The following is a 23,659-nucleotide window of genomic DNA, read 5'->3' on the forward strand; positions in this document are numbered from 1 at the left end:
ATAGCGCCAACGAGGGCCCCACGTGCGCCACCTCGCCACGTGACTTGCCTATTTGGGGAGGCCATGTTGTGTCCAAACCGTGAGATAAAGGCGAAGCGAGGGGGGCGAGTGTGTGTGTGTGTCTATAATATATACACATCCATCACAAGTGTGCAGAAAAAAAAAAAAAAAAAAGACGAAGCGAACCGCCATAGCATCAAAACAGCAATGCATTACTTTTCAGATGGATGAGCAAAACATAAAGCCCATGCTCTGGGGGCGGGGCAGGGACGCATCTTCCTTGTTTATTTGCCCCCTTTAAGAGCCTGCGGCCGCCCCGATCGCCTGGCAGCATCACCACGGCGATGAGTTCTGGATTCCCTCCTGTATGCGGGAGGTGAACCGTCCATTGGATCACACAGCCTGTGGTGACCTGTTCTAAGAACTAAAAGATGGGTGACCTTTTACCTCAAATGTAAATCGTGCCGCACCTCTCGCTTCCGATCGTGGGTGTGGGGTTCGACTTTTTTTTTTTTTTTTTTTTTTTAATCAAACGGATTTTCTCGCCCCGCTCTAAAAGCTCAAATCGTAAGCGCGCACTCGCAGGTTTCCAGTTTGGACCCAAGATGGTGCTGATGACGTGATCAAGAGCACAGCCAATCGAATGTGAAGACAAGCCGCCCCCACGTGGGGCTGGCGCACGGCCATTGGCCAAGCTAGACGAACCCCGCCGTGCGCCGCTCTCGCGGCAGCTCGGACCTCGTGTCAGCGGAGCAGAGGGAAGGAGAAGGAACGCACGGCGGAGCGAAGTGTAGCCGAGGAGCCCGTCGCGGCTTCAAACTTTCCAAGGAGAGCCGACTCCCCGGTTCCCGTCTGCTTGAGTCTGTGAAGAAGCGAAGTGATTCTAGTCTGGATTGATGGGAGTCGCACCGCGAGTCTCAGACTTTATCTTCCTCGCCCCGGATGAGGTGTCCCCGCTCGTATAGCACCGCGAGCTCCGCTAGGAGCCGCCAGGACTCGTTCGGGAAGCAACCCTCCTGGATTGTTTCTTCAAGTCTCTCTAGCGGTGTGTGAAAATTGTAAAAACGAAGCAAAAAGAAATTCTATAAAGGACGCGGGTCTGAAGATGTACCCACAGGGTCGGCACCCGGTGAGTAGCAGGGGTCGCCGTTCCTCGCGTATTTGGGAGGTCGGTCCGTCTGTCTGTGGAGTTCCTGCACCTGTAGCTCTCACGGTACCAATGAGTGGCCCCCTCAACGCATCTTTGTCTCTTCCAGGCCCCTCATCAGCCCGGACAACCCGGATTCAAATTTACAGTAGCGGAGTCGTGCGACAGAATTAAAGACGAATTCCAGTTTCTTCAAGCTCAGTATCACAGGTGAGTGGTCCCAGAGGGGCTTACCGTGGCGTGAAGTGTTGTACGGGTGCACAGGGCGGGGACCTGTTTGGGTTTGCGGGTGAATGGGGCGGGGCCTGATCGAGTGTGCGGCGTGTAATATTTGGGTTATTTGTGCGATTGCCCATGTTTGAGTCAGCACAGTTAATGAGTGTTCTTGCCATTGCGCCTGCACTTACTATATTCGTGCACGGCATTTGGATAAGGTGTGAGCGTACTTGGGCTTTGGGCGCATCGTGTATCCCAGAGCGGCTGGAATGAATTGGTTTGTGATGCTTGATGCCCAGCGTGTGTGTGGAAGTCTTTTCACAAAGCACTGTTCTGTGCCCATAGCCCTGAGTTAGTTTTGCCCCAGCTCTTTTGCACATGCCCCGTGTGATTTTTAAGCTGTCGGTACATTACTGTGGTTCATACTTCCTTTCACTGGGTGTTTTTGTATGTCGGGCTTGGTTGCGTGACTTATGAAACGAAGCCACAGTTCCGCTTGTTGCCTGTCTAGGATGTTTGCTAATGTGCGCCCAGTCCTGCCAGTCAGCCCTTATATCTCTTGTTTACAAACAGATAGGACTGTCTGTTATGCCAAAAATAATAGTAATTACAGCTGAATGAGCCCAGGGGCAAACTGCAAGGCTGTTCTTTCCTTCCTGCCCTGATTGGTGCTGGTGATCACACCTCAGTGCCTTAGGAAGACCTGCTGAAGTTTTCAGTGGAGGTGCTTTCCACCCCCCACCTTGGAGGCCTTGTCATCTTGAGTAGAGAATGGATTTGCTTTTGGCCCTGGGCTAAAGGTGCAATTGGTGTTCCTGTTTTTCTAGTTGGCAGCCAGTGTGTAGGAGGTTGGGGGCATTTATGATATGGTAAGCTGGCTGTTTGGAGTTCTGGAGCACAGTGCTACTGTAGCACAAAGTCGCACATCTGCTTCTTTTCAGTGTACAAGTCCCATATATTACGAGTTGCTGTAACACCTGGTGTTACAGAGTTTAGATGTGAGTGCATATTATCAAGTGTCAACTGAAAAACCTTTTTTCTCTTTTTCAGTCTCAAGGTTGAGTACGACAAGTTGGCTAATGAGAAAACAGAGATGCAGCGTCACTATGTTATGGTGAGTTGAACAACAAGGTGGGTGAGGAATAGGCTTGCTAAAAATTCTCATATATTAGGATAGGAGTTGAAGTCATTTAAAGGTGCTCAAAAGTGCTGTAGGTTCATAGAGTGGGTATAGTGAGGATAACTCTAGGTGTTGGCCCCTGGATGCTGTTTTATTTTATTTTGGGTGGGAGCATTTCATTTTGAGAGGCTCTCTTTCTCTATAAAGTCTTTGTACAGAAGGTTTGAGGGTTGCCTTATGACACCTCCGCTTTCTGCTCCTGCGTTTTTGCAACCAATGAGGCAGTGAAACAGAAGGCATCCAGTCATTTGTCCCTTAAAGTCTGAGCTGACTTGTTTTGTCTTTTCTTTTTTAGTACTATGAAATGTCCTATGGGCTTAACATTGAAATGCATAAGCAGGTAAGTAAATGGGGAAGAAGGATGATAGGTTAAAACGCTGACACTTTATGCAGTACTGTTTTTTTCCATATTGCATCTAGATATGAGGGATAGTTTGGGGAGGGAAATGTAACCCTTTGGGGGTCACAAGTAATGGCTGACTCTGATCGATGCTCTGTTGGTGGTACCTATTCATGTTATGCGCCCTCCGTTAAGACACCTGACTGGTTCTTAATGTTGCTTCTTGCCTGTTGTTATCCGCATCTTTAGTCTTTATTGTAGCTACTAACCTCTGACGCTTGCGGTGTGATGTGTCGCTGTTTGCAACTGTATTGTTCCCTTTTTGTTTGGGTTGCGTGGTTTTATGCTCTGCTGTGAAGAATGCAGGCAGACTTTCCTGAGGCTTCATCAGGAATGTGATGCGTCCTTTTGATAAGGTGAGGAGTCTTGCAAGTCGGTTTCCCTGCAGGCAAGGCACGTAGAACAGGAATTCATACTTGAACCTGCACACGCCTGCTGTCCCTTCTCACACTAAGTGGTAGGAGAAATTGGCCAAGGTAGACTGCCAAAAAAAAAATGGTGTAAACTATGTCTGGTGACACTTTTGTGGCAGGGTCTGCTACTAGTTATGTCCCCGGCGATAAGAAATTAGACATGTAAGGCATTCCTTCCTGCATATATCTTGAGGTGAATTACAGTATGTTAGGGTTTTTATTACACCCCCACAGTTAAGTTCAGTTGTTAGCTACTTATTACCCCATCATTGATGCTGTCGCAGTCATGTTTGCTGCTCCAGGATGTTTTCAAGTTGTTAATTCTGCTATAGGTAATCTTAATCTGCATTGTCAGAATGGTTCTGAGTATGTGCAACCCCAGAATATAATTCTGTATTTGCCTTGTGTTGGTTCCCATTCAGATCTGTGCTATTTCGAGTTCGTTACATGGACATGAAGATTCCAAGCAGTCATTTTGATGCACAACTGCTGGACACTACTTAACAGTTCCCTGACCTGGGTGACTGTAAGCTGATTGGTTCCATTTGGGCTTCAGTTACTAGCTGTTCTGTTGCCCATTTAATCCTCATTAGCATCCCTCTCCACTTTCTGATGCCAGCAGGAATGGGTTGTCGGTGTATGGCTGACAAGCAGGTCGAGAGCGCTTGTAAAGCATCACTGTGCCACTCTGAGTGCCTATAATTACACCCAGAGTGCTCGCGGGCATGTTTACATTTGCTTAAAGCGACAGATCGTATTTTCTAGTGCCAACTCAATCTGCACTTGTTATTATACTATGTTGCCCGCAATTGGTAACCACGTGAAAAGAGGAAGTCAAAACTGAGTCTTTTTTTTTTTTTTTTTTTTTTTTTTGCTAGCAAAGCAGTAGCAAACCAAGTTACTAGTGATTCTTCGAAAATATAATGTGCCCAGAGGGTTGACCTGCCATACTCTCTCTCATGTTTGGCTTCACAGAAATACAGTGGACCTGCCTTACTTGTCCTTTTCTTCACTTATAGCCAAGACGTTATGGCAAATCTCTGAATACATGCATTTGTTTTTTGTATTGTCCAAGTAAGTTTGTCTTTCAGGCTCACCTCTGTCTACAAATTGTCCAGTCTCTGTACACTTGCTCATGACCCTGAATGAGATGACCAGCTAAATAGCCTTTGAGTTTTAAACTGCTGCTTCTTGCAGCAAGACAGATCGGCAGGCGGAGACATGTCTCACGGCACCACGCTTGCTCGCTCTCTCTCTCGTTCTCTCTCGCTCAGGCACAGCTGGCCTCCTTGCCTGGGGTGGTGAGCTTGCCAGCCCTGCTAGCCGTGCCCTGTAAACACCATTAATTTGTGGAGCTGATCTGATCGACAGCCTGAAAATTCAATTTAATGATCTGCCTCTGTGCACATAATATGATTTTCTAGCCTGTTACGGTCAAGCAGAGGCCCAATTTCCATAATGATGGGAGCGTGATGGGACTGGCGGAGTTGCCTTGGCAACCTGAAAGGGTTAGATGGATTGAGATTTTTTTTCTCCCCCTCCCTCTTTATTGGGCTCTGCTTTAGGGACTGACAGAATTTCATGCCTTGAGGTCAAGTGGTGGCCTCCAGCATAGTTGCCTGTCCAGAATTAGTCTAGCATTCTGCATATGAGTAGCTTGCCTCTGTCCTCAAAGGTGGCATAACTGGCCTCTCTAGTGCTAGTGGTGTTTATAATCTTGCCGTCTAGACCAGTGTTTAGAGGGTTCTTTTTCAAATCTTTGAAGGGTCAGCTGGAATTGGCTTGCATTTCCTGCTTCCTGTATCGTGCTCCTCACTAAACTAATCTGAATGCTGTATCAGTGATATCCAGTGAGCTAATTTTCTCTTATTCTCTTTTGCCTATTAGACGGAGATTGCAAAGCGGCTCAATGCAATTTTAGCTCAGATCATGCCATTTCTGTCACAAGAGGTAAGTCTTTTGGTTCTCGGTTTTCTTCTGGGCTGTTGGTGTGGGATTGTTTCAAAAGGGAGAGTGGGATAAGTGGCCTGGATTGGCAGTGCAATGGTGCAAAATTGGCATTGCGCTGATTGTTTGGTCAGGCCAGCACTGCCTTTCTCAAATGAATGACTTTTATGTTCAGTGCATTCAAAATGGAAAATGGTTATTGTTGTACAGAAGACTTAAATTTGTTCAATTAATCAAATAATTAGCTGTGTAATCAGCTGCATCCCTGGATTCACTCCTTTGCTCTTGTTTGCTAATTAGTTGCATGCCTCTACCCATTTGTGTTGCACCACTAAGCTGACAGAGTGAGGAATTTGTTTATTTGCCCATTTACATGTCGGATGCTCCCCTTTAATTCTTTTAACTGCCATTTTAATTATTTTTTTCCCCTTCCTTAGCACCAACAGCAGGTGGCCCAGGCTGTTGAACGTGCCAAGCAAGTGACAATGACTGAGCTGAATGCCATCATCGGGGTACGTGGACTTCCCAATCTGCCTCTCACCGTGTGTATACCCCTTTTATTCCTATCTTTTTTTTTTTTTTTTTTTTTTTTTTAGTAGTTGGGGACATGTTTGCTAGCAGAGGACATTACCGAAGACACACTGGGATTGCTGTTTTTCTTTGTTGCATGTATCACTTGCTTTCATTACCATTTGGTCCAGTCTCATTTTATCCTCCTGTTTACTTGGGTTTGGCTTGCCCTGATGTTTCTGCTTGAGCATATATTGCACAGCGCTCCTTTTGACTTGTATTTATGAGTTGTTTGCTGTGAGGGACTTGCGTGCTAGTCCTGATACTGCCTCACTCTCTGGCTGGGTATACAATATACAGGATACTTCAGTTTTACAGCCAAAATAAAGTGAGGCAAGCAGCCTTATCCCTTTAATTAGTAGTGTAGTATGGCTGTCATTATCTCACTAGAGTGTGACCCATAACCCAAGTTGCCGATGTCCAGGTTGACCATTCCTTCCAGGTTTGGAGGTTACTATAAATAGTGACCTGAGTCGCTGCAAAGGAAGGTTTGTCTACTTCAATATTTCTGTTAAGTGCAGAATAGCAGTTGCATAGTTTTTGTGATGTATTGCTTTTTAAAATTATTGTATTTGTGCCCTGGATTCAGTGTAGCAGAATGCTTTTTTTTTTGTATTTCACAATTTCTATTGTTTTATCCCCTTCACTACAATTTTCTTGAGTCCTCCATGGTGTCCCCCTAACTTTCATTCATGTTTTTTTGTTTATTTTTTATTTTTTAAATCTTCATTCCCTCTCCAGATGCAATTGTTCTGTTCCTAGCTTGCAAGAGAGAGCTCTATGGTTGATAGCCTATATGAGTCGTCTTGCTTCTCCCAAAAGAAAAGTCATTGAGGGCCATGTAAGAAAAAAAGAAAAGGGCTTGTACTTTGATTGGCTTCTTCTGCGTGGTTGTTAGGCAGCTTTGGCTCAGGGTCACGACAGCCAGAGGCAGATATTGGAATTCAATTAAAGCAAATGAGCAGGACTGTGACCCCCATTTTCAAGGTAATTGCTTCCTCAAATCTGCCTGAATGCAAGTGCTGGCGCGGTCTGTCATTGAGCGGGCGGCCATTCAGCTGTCTTGCGTGATGAGACGCGCTCACAAGGCAGGAATTACAGTCAATCACAGAGTAGCTCAGCTGCCAGGCCACTGCCTGAGCGCACATTGGTAACAGCGGCAAGGCAAGGAAACCTTTCAAGGGTGGGAAGGTGGCTTTGTTTCTCAACAAGGCAATGGCCAAAGATCAGAGTCTGCTCATTTTCTCTCCCAGGACCTCCCGTAGAGAGGGGGAGGGTAGAGCATTACACATTCAGCGTTAATAAGCGAATCCGCAAAGGCAGTCTGTAGCCCATGTCTGAAGGGAGGGTAGCTGAAGCTGGGTAGCCTAGTTGTTTCAGCAGTTTTTGGTGAACGGATTAGTGCAACCAGGAGGCTGAAGGCAGATTGATTTCATAATGAGTCTTTTTATGGCAGTCATATGGTCCTTTGTCTCAGTAATTGAATAGGAGACCACCAAGAAGATTTCGGAAATTGAAAGGGAACAGTGTTTTTCATGCCTGTAATGTATGTAGGCTACAGGCTGTAAAGCACCTGTACACTCACTAGCATTAATATTGTATTAGTGAAAATCCAAGCCCGGCTTTGCCATTCCGCTCAGAAACGTCCATGTTACTTTACCTTTTCCTCCTTTTGAATGTTGTCTTTACTGTCTGCTGGATTTCTAGTTGAAAGTCTGACTCTTGATACTACATATATGAGAGACATTTAGCTCTTGTGTTTGATGTCATTTTCAATGTGATTTTGCTATAGAAGGTCTTTGAGAATGAAAAATAGTACCTGATTAAAGTGCTACTGAAATAGGAAGGTGTTGAGCTACTTAGTTGCAGAGGGATTTTTTTTGTTTGTTTGTTTGTTTGTTATAAAGGAACTTTGAGTACTTTGGTTTAAGTATAACTCGGACTATTAGTACTTACCAGGCTGTGTCATCTGGACCTCACACATATTCTGCAAGGAAGAAGTCTCAGATGATGTTTTGTTTCAACAGAAGAAATACCATTAATGTGAATGGGAAGTGAGGAAAAAAAATAATCTCTCAAAAACTGCCACTTTTTTTATTTATGGTCTGGCAGACTGTTAATTGCATACATCTGGAGCATAGGGTGTTGTGTGGTGCTCTTTGGGTTTTGGTTTATTTTCTTCTCCGTTCTCTCCCACTCTCCCAAGCCACAGTGACAAGGTGGCAGCAGGCTGTGTGCATAATTGTGCTTCCTGGCTTGATGTGCTGCTTTTTGTGTTAAATCTCTTAACACGGCTCTAATGTGTTGCGTTCAGATGCTGCTGAGTGGGATTTTGATGGCTGCCATTATGTTCAGTTAATTGACTTCAGTGTAAGTGTTCTGTTCCTCTTGCATTTTAAAGAGCTGCACTTTAAGTGACTCACTGTGTTCTCCATGATGGCAAATTTGCAAATGCTCTTAGTTATATTGCACGGCTTGGGCTTTTTGGGGATGTTGTCACCAGTATGAGTTAAAGAGACAAAGACAGTTGAGAGATTGCAATGTACTGGCAGTATAGGGGAGGCTGGTAGGAGGTGACCAGATTTTGTTGGTTAAAAAAATGAAAGGCATTGAGGGATAAGTAAACAGATAGCTGACAAGATATATTTAACTGGAATTGTGTGAAGACTGTTGCTCAGTGAAATAAGTGAGACTAGTGCACTATGGTGAGGCAGTGGGGGAGCATAAGAAGTACAGAATGGTTTTAGGCCAGTAAACAAGATCTATAGGTTGTTTTTGGATTGGATTGAGATGTAGCAAAATGAGCCTGCAAACAGGCCAGTAAAGAGAGATTAAATAGAGGAAAGTTGCATTTAAATTTTGTCTGGCTCAAGTAAGAACCCTGGTGGCAAATGGTCTGAGAGCAGAATCTGCAGTTTGTAAGAAGCATCTGTTTCTACCTGGTGGGCTGTATACATTCTTACCTGATTAACACAGGAATGCAGTGGAATAATAAATAAAATTTCGGCGTGTAACACGTGCCTTACTTGTAATGCTAAGTAAAGGCATGTTTAGTAGTGATTTGTAACCATGCAGTAGCACAGGTCTGTAGGGTCATGCGTACAAAGTACAGTGAAATTCTTACCTCAATGACACCAGTATAATAGGGTGTTTGCTGTTACAAGCAAAAAGTGTGCTTATTTGATTAGTCATTCACCAAGGGATGCAAAACAGTTGTGCTCTGCTAGAATTGACCCAGCTGGCATCACTTTCTAGAGTTGGCCAAAGTTAACTTGAAATCTGTGAAACCTTACTGCACTCAAATGCTATATTTTGGTATGAAACTCTAATCATTACTAGTGTTTTCCAAAAGAAGTTTGCATCCACACATTGTAAGTAGTGTTTAGAAGAATTAACATGGGCAGTACAAAAGGAGATGCATAAATAAATGTTTGTTTAGCTCAGACAGTATAACCAGATGCCTAACAACTGGCTACCACCAATTAAAGAGTCCATCATGAGACTAAAGGCTGGGAGAAACTTTATATTCTCAAAGTAAGGAACTTAATTTGTGTGTTTGTCTGCTAACTTTAGGGTTTAGTGTTGTACATCAATACCATACTATAAAGTGACCTCAAATGAGCACATGAAGAATATTGTTAAGTATTCTTTAGTTTGGTGATAACTAAAGAACCACACAAAACATTTAGGAATTCATCATGGTGTTTTTGCGTGCCACACTATTTGTTTATTTGTGAATAGTCTATTTGTCATATTATGTAACATGCTGGGCCATTACGTGGAAGTACACTTTATAAGCATGCACTAAATCAGTCTACAAAAGAGAAGACATTCAAATATAAAAAGCTAGCTTTGTATGTATATCTTTATTTTTCAGAAGAATCAATATAACTCGTATACCGAAAATAATCCCAATGATCACAAGGACCTCTCTTGCTGTGCTTAATGTGCCTGTTTGTAAGTCAACAGTGCAACATTATATGAACATGCATACATTGAAAGGTAGCAGGAAGAAGAATTCTTTGCCGTCCAACTTAGAATGCCTCTGCCCATATTAAGTTTTCAGAGCATGATCTAGATGGTCTTTTCGTGCAAAATTAATTTTTGCTGAATCTGCTAAAAACCAGACATACATCTACCACCAAAACATCCTTTTCCCTTTGTTACGTGTGGATGGTGTTGCTGTTTTTCTTTGCGGCTTAGTTTTTGCCCATTGATGTGGATGATTTTTATTCGGTGAGAAAACTATAGGTTCTATGTCATAACAAAATATTTTGTATATACTTTACGTTTACTTACTTGGCTTATGCTTTTATGTAATGTGAATTACCATACAATTGGTTTCATTCCTTTTTGATTTTCCAGTTGGAGCACAGGCAGGTGAAGTGACTTGGTCACACAGTGGCTGTAGCAGGATCTGAGCCCACAAACTCAGGGTTTGAAGTCCAAAGTCTTAACCGCTGCGGCACGTGTCCTGAAGAATAACATGTCCTCTGAGTTTAAAGTGTCCCTGAAAATCAGTCTGCCAGCATAAAAATGATCCTTTATAAAGTTCTACAAAGTTTAAAAAAAATAAAGAGGAATGAAATAGTTTATTTTGGACAAAGACTAGATCTCAACTCCATAGAAGAGACACGAGACCTGAAGCACAGTGTTTATTCATGAACAGTTCTGTTGCCATTGAAGCCTGGTTTGAGGTAGAGGTAGGTAACGATTCCTCAGGGCAGATGTGAATGATTGATCAGTAACCACGGGAAATGTTTAGTTACATTTGTAGGTTTTGAAGGATGTGCCATCGCTTTTTGAACAAATTCTCATTTACATATTTCTTAAAGTACATGGAATTTGTGGATAGAAACTATCTTTTAAATAAGTAATAATTCCTTTTGATTAACAGAGTATTTCTTTTGAATATTTTACAAGAACTGCACTACTTTTTTCACAAACTCCCATGAAATGATACAACTGAATATTCTTCAGTGGAGCAAAATGTCTGTATTTGTAAAACAACACCACCATTTATTTCTATAGCACACTTTCATACAATTAATATAGCTCAAAGTGCTTTACATGATGAAGAAAGGGAGAAAAAAGACAAACTAATTAAAATAAGGGAACACTAATTAACATAGAATAAAAGTAAGACGGCTGAAGAAAAAAAATAAAATCTGCAGGGGCTCCAGGCCATGAGACCGCCCCGCCCCCTCTAGGCATTCTACCTAACATAAATGACCTCAGTCAGTCCTCATTGTATTCAGGGTTCTCATGAAAGAACTTGATGATGACGGTCACGTGGACTTCTGGTCTTTAATCCATCAATGTAGGGACAACACGGTGCTTTGATTAGGTGGTGGTGGCGCAGATCGCCACCACAGAAAACCGGAAAACAAGCAGAAGAGAAAGTAGGGGTTAGTACAGATTTTGGAGCCATCATGAATAATAATGATAATTGAATATGCAGAGCATCAGGGGTACACTAAAATAAAGCTATGAGAAAGCCATGTTAAAATAATGTGTTTCCAGCAGTGTTTTAAAGTGCTCCACCGTATCAGCCTAGCGAATTCCTATTGGCAAGCTATTCCAGATTTTAGGTGCATAACAGCAGAAGGCCGCCTCACCACTTCTTTTAAGTTTAGCCTTTGGAATTTTAAGCAGACACTCATTTGAAGATCTAAGGTTACTATTTGGAGTGTAAGGTGTCAGACATTCCAAAATATAGGATGGAGCGAGATTATTTAAGGCTTTGTAAACAATAAGCACTATTTTAAAGTCAATTCTAAATGACACAGGTAACCAATGTAGTAACATCAGAAGTGGAGAGATGTGCTCTGCCATTTCTTTCCATAAATCCTTCAAGTAAATAGTTAATTTCAGGCCAGTATAATTTCATGTGCAATGCACAAATAAAACAAAATACCTCTTGGTCTGGCTGACCATTTGCTATTTTCTCTGAATTACTTGGCCATAGTAGCTGTTAGCTGTTAAGAAAGGGCTTTTCCTTTTTTTTAGCATCACTTAGCTTTAGTATTCACATTACTGTTTGGGTTTCCCAACAATACATTATAATTTTCTATTGCAAGAGCCTGTGCAGTGGCTCGTTGACCTAAATTTGTGAGAAACAACATATTTGTATCCTTAAAAGGTAAACCTGAAGAGCTTCCAGCTGCTTGTATTTTTGTTGATTTGGTTAGATAAAATTTTATGGACTTTGTTTTTGCCCCAGTTTTATAAAATTCAACTTATCTAGACTATAATGCAGTATTCTATCCACATTAAGGCATATGTACATGCAATTACAGGGTTAATGAGATGCATGTCTTCTAGTACAGTTTCAAGGTTGTAACCAAGCATCAGTCCTGACATGCATTATGCCAATGAAAACATACAAAGAATGGGATCTATCAAAAGCTGAAAATACATACATTTTTGTTTGTTCGTACTTTTAATGTAGCATCTACTATTTAATTTTTTTTTTTTTTTTAGCAATTTTTTTTTAAATGTGTCAAGTTTCTCAGATCTTTACTGGTGTTTTATTGGTGGTCACTATATAATTCCAGGAGGCATCCTCTTTTTTTTTTTTATTTTTAAAGCAAGATGCTAAGTGAAATGTTTTAGGTTAGGGTACTGACAGACTCCATTGTGTTTTTTTTTCTCTTTATGTGTGTGTAGTGCTGTCTGAAAGAATCAGTTTTCTCCCCCGATCTCCTGAGGTGAAATGAAATTAATTATTTAAATCACTTTTTAATAGATGTTCAAGGACAGAGGACTCATTAGAAAGTAAGGCAGGAGAAGTGATGGATGGGTCTTTTTCATAAAAGCCTGAAAAAAAAATGAATTTGGGCTCTCGTTTTTATAATTAAACCTCTCGACATCCTCCACAATCCTCACTAAATCTAGTCATTGAGATTACCTAAGGTGTATTCAGTGAACAAACTTCACTCAGGTCTTTTTGAATTGAAGATGGCCAGACATACACATTATTGTGTATCCTGTCATTAACCAGTCCAGCTGTCAACAGGTTATTAATTTTTAAAATTAACCAACATCTTCATGTATAAGATCATTAAATAGTAAGATTGCAATCAATTCTGCCATCCAGTACAATTCTGGGACACACCTGAACCAATGTACACAATCAAGGATTTCACACTCTTAACCATTTGCCACAGCAGCGAAAGCTTTGCCGATCTTCTATGTGCCTCTCCCAACTACTATTTACTTAGTGCTTCCATTCACCACTCTCTGTTGTCAAATTTGCATTTGTCATCAGACTTTATAAAGAGAGGTTTATTGCTGTTTTTTTATTATTATTTTAATTTTCTTTAGACCCTTAAGTACTTAAAGAAATTGTGGGAAAAATTAGCCATTCAGTCCACTGGAAAATCTTTGACTCCCTCCTTCTCACCAACCCAGTTGTGGTTTATATCTCCACAGCAGCAGCAACTCCAGGCTCAGCATCTTACACATGCAGCGCACGGGCCTCCAGTCCAGCTACCACCTCATCCTTCAGGCCTCCAGCCTCCAGGCTTGCCACCTGTCACAGGGTCCAGCTCAGGTCTTCTTGCCCTGGGTGCCCTTGGTAGCCAAGCCCACTTACCTGTGAAAGATGAGAAAAACCACCATGATTTAGACCATCGAGGTAGGTTTTTTTTTTTTTTTTTTTTTTTTTTTTTGGCCAAGGGGGCATCCCACAAATATAATTATAAATGTTGAATCAAAGGCCATATTGCCCCTAGAGAATATCTTTCTTACATGTTATTGTATTAATTTGAAACCTTCATTAAAATTAAAGGTATTGCAATGTTAAAGTTATTTAAATAAACAATTTGACATTTGTCTCAGTCATAATTGTTTTATGAGTGCATTTTTATGTTTTCAAGTTGGCTGCATAATTCATGTTGTTCCAGAATGTGTAATTTCAAATAGCTATCAGGTAGGCCACACTTCAAAATATAATTACACGAGAGCATAGGGGTCATCAGGAGTGTCTGATCTTTAAGTACATCATCCATACTGTTGCTTCCAAGTTGGGCAAAATTGTATAGAAAACATCTGGTAACAGATATTTGCAGAACTGTGAAATTCCTAATGTTAATAACATATAAACCATCTCTTTAAGAGTACTGTTAATATTATATATCTAAAGAGCTTATTCAAATCATGAAAACTGACTCTTTTTTTTTTTTTTTGTTTTTTGATTGCCCTTTTCCTGCCTACATTTGCTGATCAAAGAGCGGGAATCCAGCACGGTAAGTGTGTATTGGGCTACTCACAAAACAAACATGGCTGCATTGTATGCCAGTCACTTGCATGTAGTTGACCAGTTTGATGTAGATTTGGTCAGTAATGCAAAGAGATACAGAGATGTGAAAATGTCTTTCCTTTTTTCTTGTTTCATCTGTTTAGCAGCCAGTTAATTGCAATAATCTTCCCCCTTGCTCCCCTTAAATCCCACTCTGCAGAATGAAAACTGGCTTGCTTTTGCACTCCGTAATCTGGTTGCTGATGGAGGGCAGAGATTAGCAGCTCTTTAATTTCATCACAATTAAATGTGACTCAGGACAGGGATATGCCTCATGTGTTCTCTCAGCTGATATTACTGACTGCACCACTGGAATTGTTTTCCTCTCCACTTTCTGTCTCTGTGAAGATTTAACTGCACCTAATAAATGACTTACAAAGGATTTTGTCTGAGCTTTAAGATTGCATTTCAATTGGGCTAGTCTCCTGAATGAGGGCAGTCAGGTTTGAAGAAATCAAACTCCTGGTGTTTACTTCATTGCAGACCCTTTCTTATAGAACCAGCTCCTAGGTGGGTGCTTTGTGAGAATCTGCCAGGCCTGTTTCTCCCTTTTTATTCTTATGGAAGTTGTGGGAAGATTTGTCCAAAGCATAGAAAGAAGGCACAGCCCTGAATCATTCATATACTCTACCTTTGGTTGTTTTGTGACCCTTCATTTCGGGGTTCATCCAACAGCTTCCATTTCACCTGTTTGTGTCTTTCCTGCCAGCCCTGCCAAGTGCAATGAAGAAAATATTCAGCTTTGCTGGCTTTGTGCCCATGACAGGCTCAGTGGATCGATTCTTCTAAGCGGTTGACGTGTTTTTTTTTTTTCTGAGCTGCTATTGCTATTTCAGCTTCAGTGGCTGAGAAGAAAGGTCTAGCTGTTATCCTGCCGGGCGATGGTGTGAGCGCTGATATTTCCAGTAATCCCACTAAAGTGAGGTGTATCGCATCCCACGAGGATGCATTTTGCAGGAAATGGGAGGGAGTAGTATTTTTAAGGAAAATAATTTCCTTATTCACCATGTTTCCCGCAGAAGGGGCTCAATATGTGATGATTTCTTCATCTCTGGTGCAGTTCATTGTGACTGTGCATGCTATATGGTGTCCATTGGGTTTAGTCTTCTGCATTGCCAATGAGGAACTTTTTTCAGTTTTTTGTTATAAAGTAGTGTAGGCCTTTCCAGTCTATGCTGCTGTCAGAGGCTGGCTTTATACCCTAGTTGTTTACTTTGGAATAATGGTTTCATCCTCGAACTGTGTCTTTGTTAAAAACATTAAACATGGCATAATATTGTTTTATTTCAGAATAACTCTGTCTCCCCATCTGACAGTGTACGAACGGTCAGTGAGAAACACCGTGGCTCTTCTGATTATGGCATTGATCCCAAAAAGCGAAAAGTGGAGGAGAAGGACAACTTGAGTCGATATGTAAGTGTCACCAGTAAGGTTGCCTGTCAGACTTTCTCAAGTGGAAGTGAGACTAATATATATTGCTGTTTACACCCAAGCCTGTATCTTCTGGTGTGTAAAACTGAAACATAGTCTACACCCAGACACAAACTGTGAAAGATGCTTCTAATAGCCCCAATTACCACCAGAGTATAGCACCACAAGGCGTTTATATAAAAAAAAAAAAAAAAAACACTTGAAATACAGTTAAAAACTTCTCACTGGGTAAAAATTGGAGAGCAGAGTGCTCATAATCCTGCTTGACACCTAATTGTTTGTATCTTGTTTCAGGACAGTGATGGAGACAAGAGTGATGACTTGGTGGTGGATGTCTCAAATGAGGTAAGCCCACAGGGTGTAGTTGGTGACCTAAAATGCCATGTTCTGCTAGTATCTGTTGATCTTTTGGCCACCTTATTTTGGAGGAGAAACTGAATTGTTTTCTTGTCCAAGATTTGCCTAATAATTCTTTGCCTTGAATCAAACTTTGAAATATGGATTTGACACTTCTTAAGATTCTGCTGCTTCTTTTACAGGATCCATTGAAATATGGATTTGACACTTCTTAAGATTCTGCTGCTTCTTTTACAGGATCCAGCTACACCCCGAATTAGTCCTGCTCATTCCCCACCTGAAAATGGGTTGGATAAAGGTCGGTCCATTAAGAAAGATGGCCCCAACAGTCCTGCCTCTGTCGCATCATCCAGCAGCACTCCGTCTTCCAAGACCAAAGACTTGGTCCATGTAGGTTTCTGCTGCTGCAGGGGTGGGGGCAAAAAACACCATCTCTTACTGGCCGAAACTGAAAACTTAACACGTTTACTCTGTTTCTAGAATGACAAGTCTTCAACACCAGGCCTTAAATCAAACACCCCAACTCCACGGAATGATGCTCCTACTCCTGGAACCAGCTCCACCCCTGGACTACGACCCATCTTGGGCAAGCCGTCTGGTATGGAGTCTCTAGGTATAGCTGCTTACAAATGCAGTTATATGTGTGTGCGAGCGTGTAGGGTGGGAAGCATACAGGATTCAGAGATACTTGCATGTACCATTTTTCCAGGAAAAATATTTTAACTGGTTTAAACTAGTTAGTATTTGTTTTATTCTTAACATTTTTCAAACAATGTTCTGGCAATTCTTTTTTTTTTTTTTGTCCTCTTGTATCTTAAAATTGTTCATTTTGGTAGTTTAGCAATTTCTACCTCTTTTTTTTTTTTTGTAGCTTCAACTCTGCGAACACCCCTTTCCATCTCCGGACCATATGGTACCCCTTTTGCCATGATGAGTCATCATGAGATGAATGGCTCTTTAACCAGCCCAGGTGTATATGCTGGACTACACAACATGTCCCCACAAATGAGTGCAGCAGCCGCTGCTGTGGCATATGGGACCAGGCCTCCCATGGTAAGCTTTAGACTTGCTGAGTATCTTGATTTCCATGGCAACAGACTTAAAACTGTAGCATATTTTATGGGACTCAAAGAGCATCTGTGCGTTTGGATGGGAAATTTGTGAGCTGCTTCACCAAATAACAAGCACGTCCTTTCTTTACAGGGAGGCTTTGAACCCCACCCACACATGAGGACCCCCGGGCTTCCAGCCAGCCTCTCATCCATCTCTGGAGGAAAGCCGTAAGTTGGTACTTAGAAAGAGATTGTGGAAGGTGGTGAGGCTGACTTTTTAAACTTGCACAGTAGTTCAATTTTATTGACAAGTGTACACTGAAATTTCATGTTGTCGATCTATGAGGACCTTTTGGAGCCTAGGTGCTCTGCATATGAGAGAGAGTAAATATTCTAATACCAGAATCTGTCATGTATTCATGTGACCCTAAACAATGTGTATCATTGCATTGTGTGGTAATTCTGTGTTGTTTCATAGGGCCTACTCCTTTCACGTCAGTGCAGATGGGCAGATGCAGCCTGTGCCTTTCCCGCCGGATGCCCTGATTGGTCCTGGTATCCCTCGTCACGCCAGACAGATCAACACGTTGAGCCATGGGGAGGTGGTTTGTGCTGTTACCATTAGTAATCCAACAAGGCACGTCTATACTGGTGGCAAAGGGTGTGTCAAGATCTGGGACATAAGCCAGCCGGGCAGCAAGAGTCCTATCTCCCAGTTGGATTGTCTGGTGAGGATCTTGAGGAGGAGGTGGGAAAAGAAAATGATGGGGGGGGACTAATGTTATTGTTTAGCTGATTTGTACCCAAGCAATGACACCCTAGCCTTGGATTTGTTTCTGCAGACCATTTTAATTTATTTGGTATCATAATTGTGTTCCATTATAAAACGGACATTAGGTGGGTGTATTAGTGATTTCTTTGGAGACTTAATGTATATAATGGTGTGCACTGAGGTTTAGCATACCAAATCTAAGACAACCTATTTATTTATAATGAATATTGCTACTTGTTGTTCAGCCAGGGTAAAGTAGAAGGTAAAGTAGGAATCTTTCAGTTGGACCAATATCAAAATCTGTTTAGCGGGGTAATCACGTTGAACTGTACATTGAAAAAAGGGCTTTCATCTGGAGAAAATCCAGTGAGCTGAAAATGGGGTGGGATCTATTTAAACACCAATGGCTTCCAACAGTGCAGGAAATACGTAGGTCAATAAATTGTAAACCCTTTGAAAGTGGTGGATAGAGAGTTTTAAAGCCAAAATTGGTAGTGTAGCGAATGAAATGTGTGAAAGAGCAGAGCTTAGTTGTATTTGAAGGGAGTCTGAATGACACAGATGTTTTATCAATATATTAGTTTTAAATAAGTTGAAGCTGTGCATATTTCTGTTTAGGGAGAACATGATTTCCTGTTTAAGGTCTAACAGACAGTAATGACTGTGAAATCTGTACCATCCTCTGTGAATTTTGAAACGGCAGATTTTTGTTGTATCTGAGGTCGATTGTGTAAAGTGGTACACATGAAAACATACAGAGAGGAAGAAATCATTGGAGGTACTTTATAGTAGTTTATAATCTGAAAGCTATTCCAGAATAATATGCTATTCTCCAGATCCTCAGAGTTTTTTCACTGAGTCATAATAAGTGTGCCGTTTAGAACGTTTTGCTGATTATTCAGAATAAAGGCAGTCATTCTTTAAAAACAAATATGGCACTGAAAGCTACATACTGGACCACTTGGAGAAATCATATAGTAAGAGGATTAAAGTTTGATTTATTTAAAAGATTGTTTGATTGTGAAACCTGACATGTTGCCTGATTTGGAGTAGTGAAAGTAACATGTAAAATTAATGTGTTAACAAAGAAATGATACACAATTACTTAGTTACTCAACAGTTATACAAAATATACAGTTAATTAGAATTTTTGTATTCAACAAGGGTCAGTATTCTGTACCATGTGTTGAAGTAAGTAATTTGGATTAGAAATACAGTAACATGCTTCCACTCTGTTCTTTCTTTTTGTTTTTATCATCTGGAGTTTTATGCAAACTAGTAATGAGTGGTTCAATAGCAGTAGCACAGATAATGAATTAAACTGGGCACACAATACATGTCTTCTTACTACCATAGAGGGCAAAATGGTCATTCTTTGCATGAACTGAGGTTTCAGGAGTTGAATACTAAAGTTTAATACAGACTGATTTTTAGGTCTCTATTCAAAGTAGTGGATTGTGGCAAACATTCATTTACCTCTCACAAAGGTTATTTTCTGTATCTAAAGGAACAACTCACTTTTGGAAGCTCAGATGTTGAATACATATCACATTGTGCGGATGACAAAGAGGAGTGTTAGCGTTGATAAGGCCTACCTGATGAGAAGAGTTATGTTTTTATTTTAGTGATAGCTGGGACTGCTGTTTTTATAGAAATGTTTATCAATGAGTTCAATCTCGATTTTGACTTGTGACCCTAAACAAATCATTTTAATAGACCAGTGTTTAAATTAATATTAGTCATAAAATATACACAATCAAATGAAAGGTGTTTGAAGTCTGAGCGAAATATTCAGTTTTGTTTGACCAGTGGTATTTGTCCGTCATTCTAGAAGAGCCTGTTTGGTTCAAGCTAAGCCAATCTATTTTTCAGTGCTGGGTTTTAGTTGCCTTGACTGTGGCTTACAGTATAAAGTCAAATGTGTGTCTGCATTAACCCGTCAGGTTAGACATAATGCTGCACGACCCTATGCATAGTCTATGTTTCTTTGAATCTTTTTGCAGCTATTCTGACTGATGGCTACATGTAACAGATTGGACCTGTAAAAACCTTCTGAGTAGATGTTCCATAAAGAGCTATTTATTGTTTTATCTGTGTGTCTCTCTTTCTCTCCATCCAGAATAGAGATAATTACATTCGCTCATGTAAGTTACTCCCAGATGGACGTACACTAATTGTCGGAGGTGAAGCAAGCACGCTTACTATCTGGGACTTAGCGTCTCCAACACCTCGGATCAAAGCCGAACTAACATCTTCTGCACCGGCCTGCTATGCTTTGGCAATCAGTCCAGATGCCAAAGTCTGCTTTTCCTGTTGCAGTGATGGGAATATTGCGGTGTGGGATTTGCACAACCAGACGCTGGTCAGGTGAGGGGTAGTTTTACCTTAAGATGACTTCGGTAGGATCTGAAGGGGCAGGATGTAATAAAAGTTCTTCTCCTCCTCCTCATTGACAGACAGTTCCAAGGTCACACAGACGGCGCAAGCTGCATTGACATATCTCATGACGGCACAAAGTTATGGACCGGAGGACTGGACAATACTGTGCGCTCGTGGGACTTGAGAGAAGGCCGTCAGCTGCAGCAGCATGACTTCACATCCCAGGTAAATGGGTCTGAATCCTCTTCGTCTCTTCTGACTAGCGCGTGTCTTGGCGTTTTTGGTGGTTTTAAGTTTTCCTTTCCTCTCTGTTTTCAGATCTTTTCTCTGGGTTACTGTCCAACTGGGGAATGGCTGGCTGTTGGTATGGAAAGCAGCAACGTCGAAGTGTTACATCATACAAAGCCGGATAAATACCAGCTGCACCTCCATGAGAGCTGCGTGCTCTCCCTCAAGTTTGCCTACTGTGGTGAGTCTCCTGTCACTTGCGTTTTGTGTTTCCCTGAAGTATTTAGCGTTGTGCCCTCAAATTATCAGTAGCACTCTAATGAGAGTGCCTTTATTGCACATATGCTTTTATAAACCGAACAAACCTCAGTCAGGAAAACTGTGCTTCATCATTATTGTGACATTATAGATGTGAAGTGTTGGCATCTTGTAACTGTTTCAAGTTTTTCTGCCTATTACTTTTAAAGGTAAATGGTTTGTCAGTACTGGGAAAGACAATTTACTGAATGCATGGAGGACGCCGTACGGAGCGAGCATTTTCCAGGTGAGTTTCTGGGTTCTCGTCTTTACTTGTATACTTCGTGCTGACCTGCAGTTCTGAATGTTTCTACTTTTTTGGGGGGAAGTTAGAAGGTCTCTGACGTCCTATAACTGTTGGTTAAATAAAGTTGTTGTTGATAGATGTGAATTTTGGTGTGAATGTACCAAACTCAGCAAAGTGGAATTACAAATACCCCACCCTGCTACCCTCAATATTTAAAATTTCCTATTTTGTCCCCCCCCTAAAGTCAAAGGAATCTTCATCCGTGTTGAGCTGTGACATTTCTGCAGATGACAAGTACATTGTGACTGGTTCTGGTGACAAGAAGGCAACTGTGTATGAAGTAATTTACTGAGCTGCTGCCAGGACACCTTCTTGCTCATGGCTGGGACGTTTCCAGGAGCCTTTTAAATCAAACTGAATCTGGGATATTTTCTCTGATGGATGGACCACTCTGGGATTGCTAAACCAGAAATCCTCCTTTACTTCCATGGAAGGTCTTTACAGGGGTGTATTTCTCTCTTCAATTGGTATTGTGGGCCAATCACGGAAGAATTTGTTTTCATTTGTTTCCTTTGTCTGTCTGGACAGAAATACAGACAAAGCGTTCTTTTGGCACTGTACCAGTACTTATTGGGATTGCTGGATATTTTCTACTTCAGGACAAGGTCTTTAATGTGATTTTTTTTTTTTTTTTTTTTTTTGTTCTTTTTTTGAAGCGGAGCTTCATGACTAAGACACTCAGTGTGATTTGGAAAATATGTGAAAAATGTAAATTATGGAGTAATAAAAGATTTTTACACGTATACTCAATGTGAGTCCTGGCGTTGAAGAGCCAGCCACCATTCTCTTTTTGGCTTCTTCAATCTTCTGGTGATGAGGATAGGAATTGGTAAGATTTTTACCACTCCGGGCCCTCTTACAAGGACTACTTGGATCCCACTGGATGGCAGCTTTTTTTTTTTTTTGTTTTGCAGTCTCTGAGATGGAGGGCCCTTATGCTTGGTGGGGGGGTATGGGTTGGGTAGGGGTGGCATTCTTTTACACTGAGACCTTTTGAATGTGTTGGGAGCTGCGGACAGATCCTGGTAAACTGCTGTGTTTTAGTTTTCCCATGGCCTTGAGCCAGAGAGTTTGCCATCACCTGTGATTAGGGATGGGGAGCACTGGCAACCTCTGTATGTCCTGCTGATGGCATTTTTCAAGAGAAACCAGACTTGGGCTAATGCCAGATACACATCAACTGAACAAAGCTTCCTTCATGGAGGGCCTTCTTCTGTGTGCGCTAAGATAGATTTCTCTTGTGGCCAGCTTAGAGAAACTCCTTTTGACTATTTTGTTGTTTGGAGGATTGTGTGGCACTCGGCGCTACTCATAAGGATCCAGCGGGGGAAAAAGGTTGCACTTCAGTGGAAGGCTTATTATATCGGATCCCAGTGTGCCTGCAACACGTGACAAACCTGCAGGCCCTGCTGTGGCTGCTTTCCTTGATGTCGCAAGCCTTTCAAGCGGTGAGAGCTTCTAGTGTACAGTTTTGGGCCACCGGGCCCACGTTATCCAATCTCTTTGCCACTGCCCACCCCAAGTCCTGTCAGACAGCAGCACCGTGCATCAGATGAATTCCGTGTGGCAGCAGAAGTGCAGTTCATTGAACTATAGGGAAACCTTTGTGCGTGTCCTCCTTGTTTTGAGCTTCTTTTGAAATCTGGCATCGAAAGAATTGCTTTGTTACCAGAAAGCAACTGAGCAGGGGCGAGCGTGACAAGAGAGTCTTACTGTCTCAAAAGCTTACACCAAAGTATGTAGCAAACTTTGTGATCACTGAAAAGATGTACAGCTGTTAATAACTCAATAAACTGTTTTTGTTATAAAAAAAAAAAAAAAAAAGAAACCTTGTAGCAGTCTTTGAATGCACCCCTGCGCCAGGCTGTTGTACTGTCAGTAGGCTTCGGCAGGAGTCGAGTGGCCCTGGAGTGGTGGGCCCAGTCGTCTTGAATGTGGAGCTCCCAGCCGAGTGCCCACGTAGAAGACATCTTGCTTTCAGTTGAGCTTGGTGTCTCAGTCAGTGAATCGATGTGCTATGAAATGTAACTTTTAAAAGTGATACGCCGGTTTGGAGGAGTTCCTCGCCCTTTTACTGCTTACAAGGTGGCACGTCCAAGTTAAATGACCCTTGTGAGCCTTTTACAGTGCTCTGTAATGGTCCTGTGTTGGTGTTTTGTTTGGGTGGCGGACCAACATGTAACCCTGTCCTCTGTGTTGTTTGTGGCCTTGACCCCAGCTTCTAGAAGGTGTGTGCCCCCCTACCTCCAAGGGTGAGTTCGCTGCTTTACCATGAAGCTGATAACCTCTCTGCGCTTGCTGTTCTTGACAATTTGAACTTGTGGTGACAGTAAAATTCAGAAAACCTGTTGCCCCACAGGGCTACCTCGCAGTAAGGAGACCTGGCTTCGCTTCCCAGGTCCTCCCTGCGTGGAGTTTGCATGTTCTCCCGTGTCTTGTGTCCAAAGACATGCAGGTTAGGTGCATTGGCGATTCTAGAGGGTGTCCCAAAATTCACGCAAGAAGTAATTTTGATAGAGAACAGAGGTTTTTAATTAAAAATTTTACATTTTTAATTATACATTATGAATCACAGTATAGGGTTATGCATGGAACAGCATATCGGGTAAATGGCTTCCACGGCTTTGCTGGCACATACGCACACTCTTGTCGAAATTTTCC

At 41.8% G+C, this 23,659-nt stretch overlaps 1 protein-coding gene across 4 annotated transcripts; it reads left to right on the top strand.

Annotated features, from left to right (window-relative positions):
- The first annotated feature begins 550 nt into the window (after nucleotides 1–550).
- LOC114668042 (transducin-like enhancer protein 3-B) lies at nucleotides 551–21,741 on the top strand. Of its 4 annotated transcripts, none has more exons than XM_028823646.2 (20): nucleotides 551–1,129; nucleotides 1,257–1,357; nucleotides 2,414–2,477; nucleotides 2,839–2,883; nucleotides 5,244–5,306; nucleotides 5,741–5,815; nucleotides 13,308–13,512; nucleotides 14,106–14,122; nucleotides 15,466–15,588; nucleotides 15,901–15,951; nucleotides 16,201–16,353; nucleotides 16,444–16,561; nucleotides 16,835–17,016; nucleotides 17,167–17,243; nucleotides 17,494–17,743; nucleotides 19,907–20,154; nucleotides 20,244–20,391; nucleotides 20,485–20,635; nucleotides 20,862–20,938; nucleotides 21,183–21,741. In XM_028823646.2, exons 1-20 carry the CDS (start codon nucleotides 1,106–1,108, stop codon nucleotides 21,288–21,290), a joined length of 2,280 nt encoding a protein of 759 aa, XP_028679479.1. In that variant the 5' UTR covers nucleotides 551–1,105; the 3' UTR covers nucleotides 21,291–21,741. The 4 variants fall into 4 exon arrangements, with proteins under 4 accessions (XP_028679479.1, XP_028679477.1, XP_028679478.1 ...); XM_028823644.2 differs by having other exon boundaries at nucleotides 554–1,129; nucleotides 5,741–5,845; XM_028823645.2 differs by having other exon boundaries at nucleotides 556–1,129; nucleotides 16,444–16,576.
- The last annotated feature ends 1,918 nt before the right edge of the window (nucleotides 21,742–23,659 follow it).

Source organism: Erpetoichthys calabaricus, chromosome 17, assembly GCF_900747795.2.
Source record: "Erpetoichthys calabaricus chromosome 17, fErpCal1.3, whole genome shotgun sequence".
Lineage (NCBI taxonomy): Eukaryota > Metazoa > Chordata > Cladistia > Polypteriformes > Polypteridae > Erpetoichthys > Erpetoichthys calabaricus.

Coding starts and splice junctions, on each gene's coding strand:
- LOC114668042 (XM_028823643.2), top strand. CDS start 1,106: ATGTACCCACAGGGTCGGCACCCG. Junction 15,952..16,200: donor TGGTGGATGTCTCAAATGAG/GTAAGCCCACAG, acceptor CTTCTTTTACAG/GATCCAGCTACACCCCGAAT. Junction 17,017..17,166: donor ATGGGACCAGGCCTCCCATG/GTAAGCTTTAGA, acceptor CTTTCTTTACAG/GGAGGCTTTGAACCCCACCC.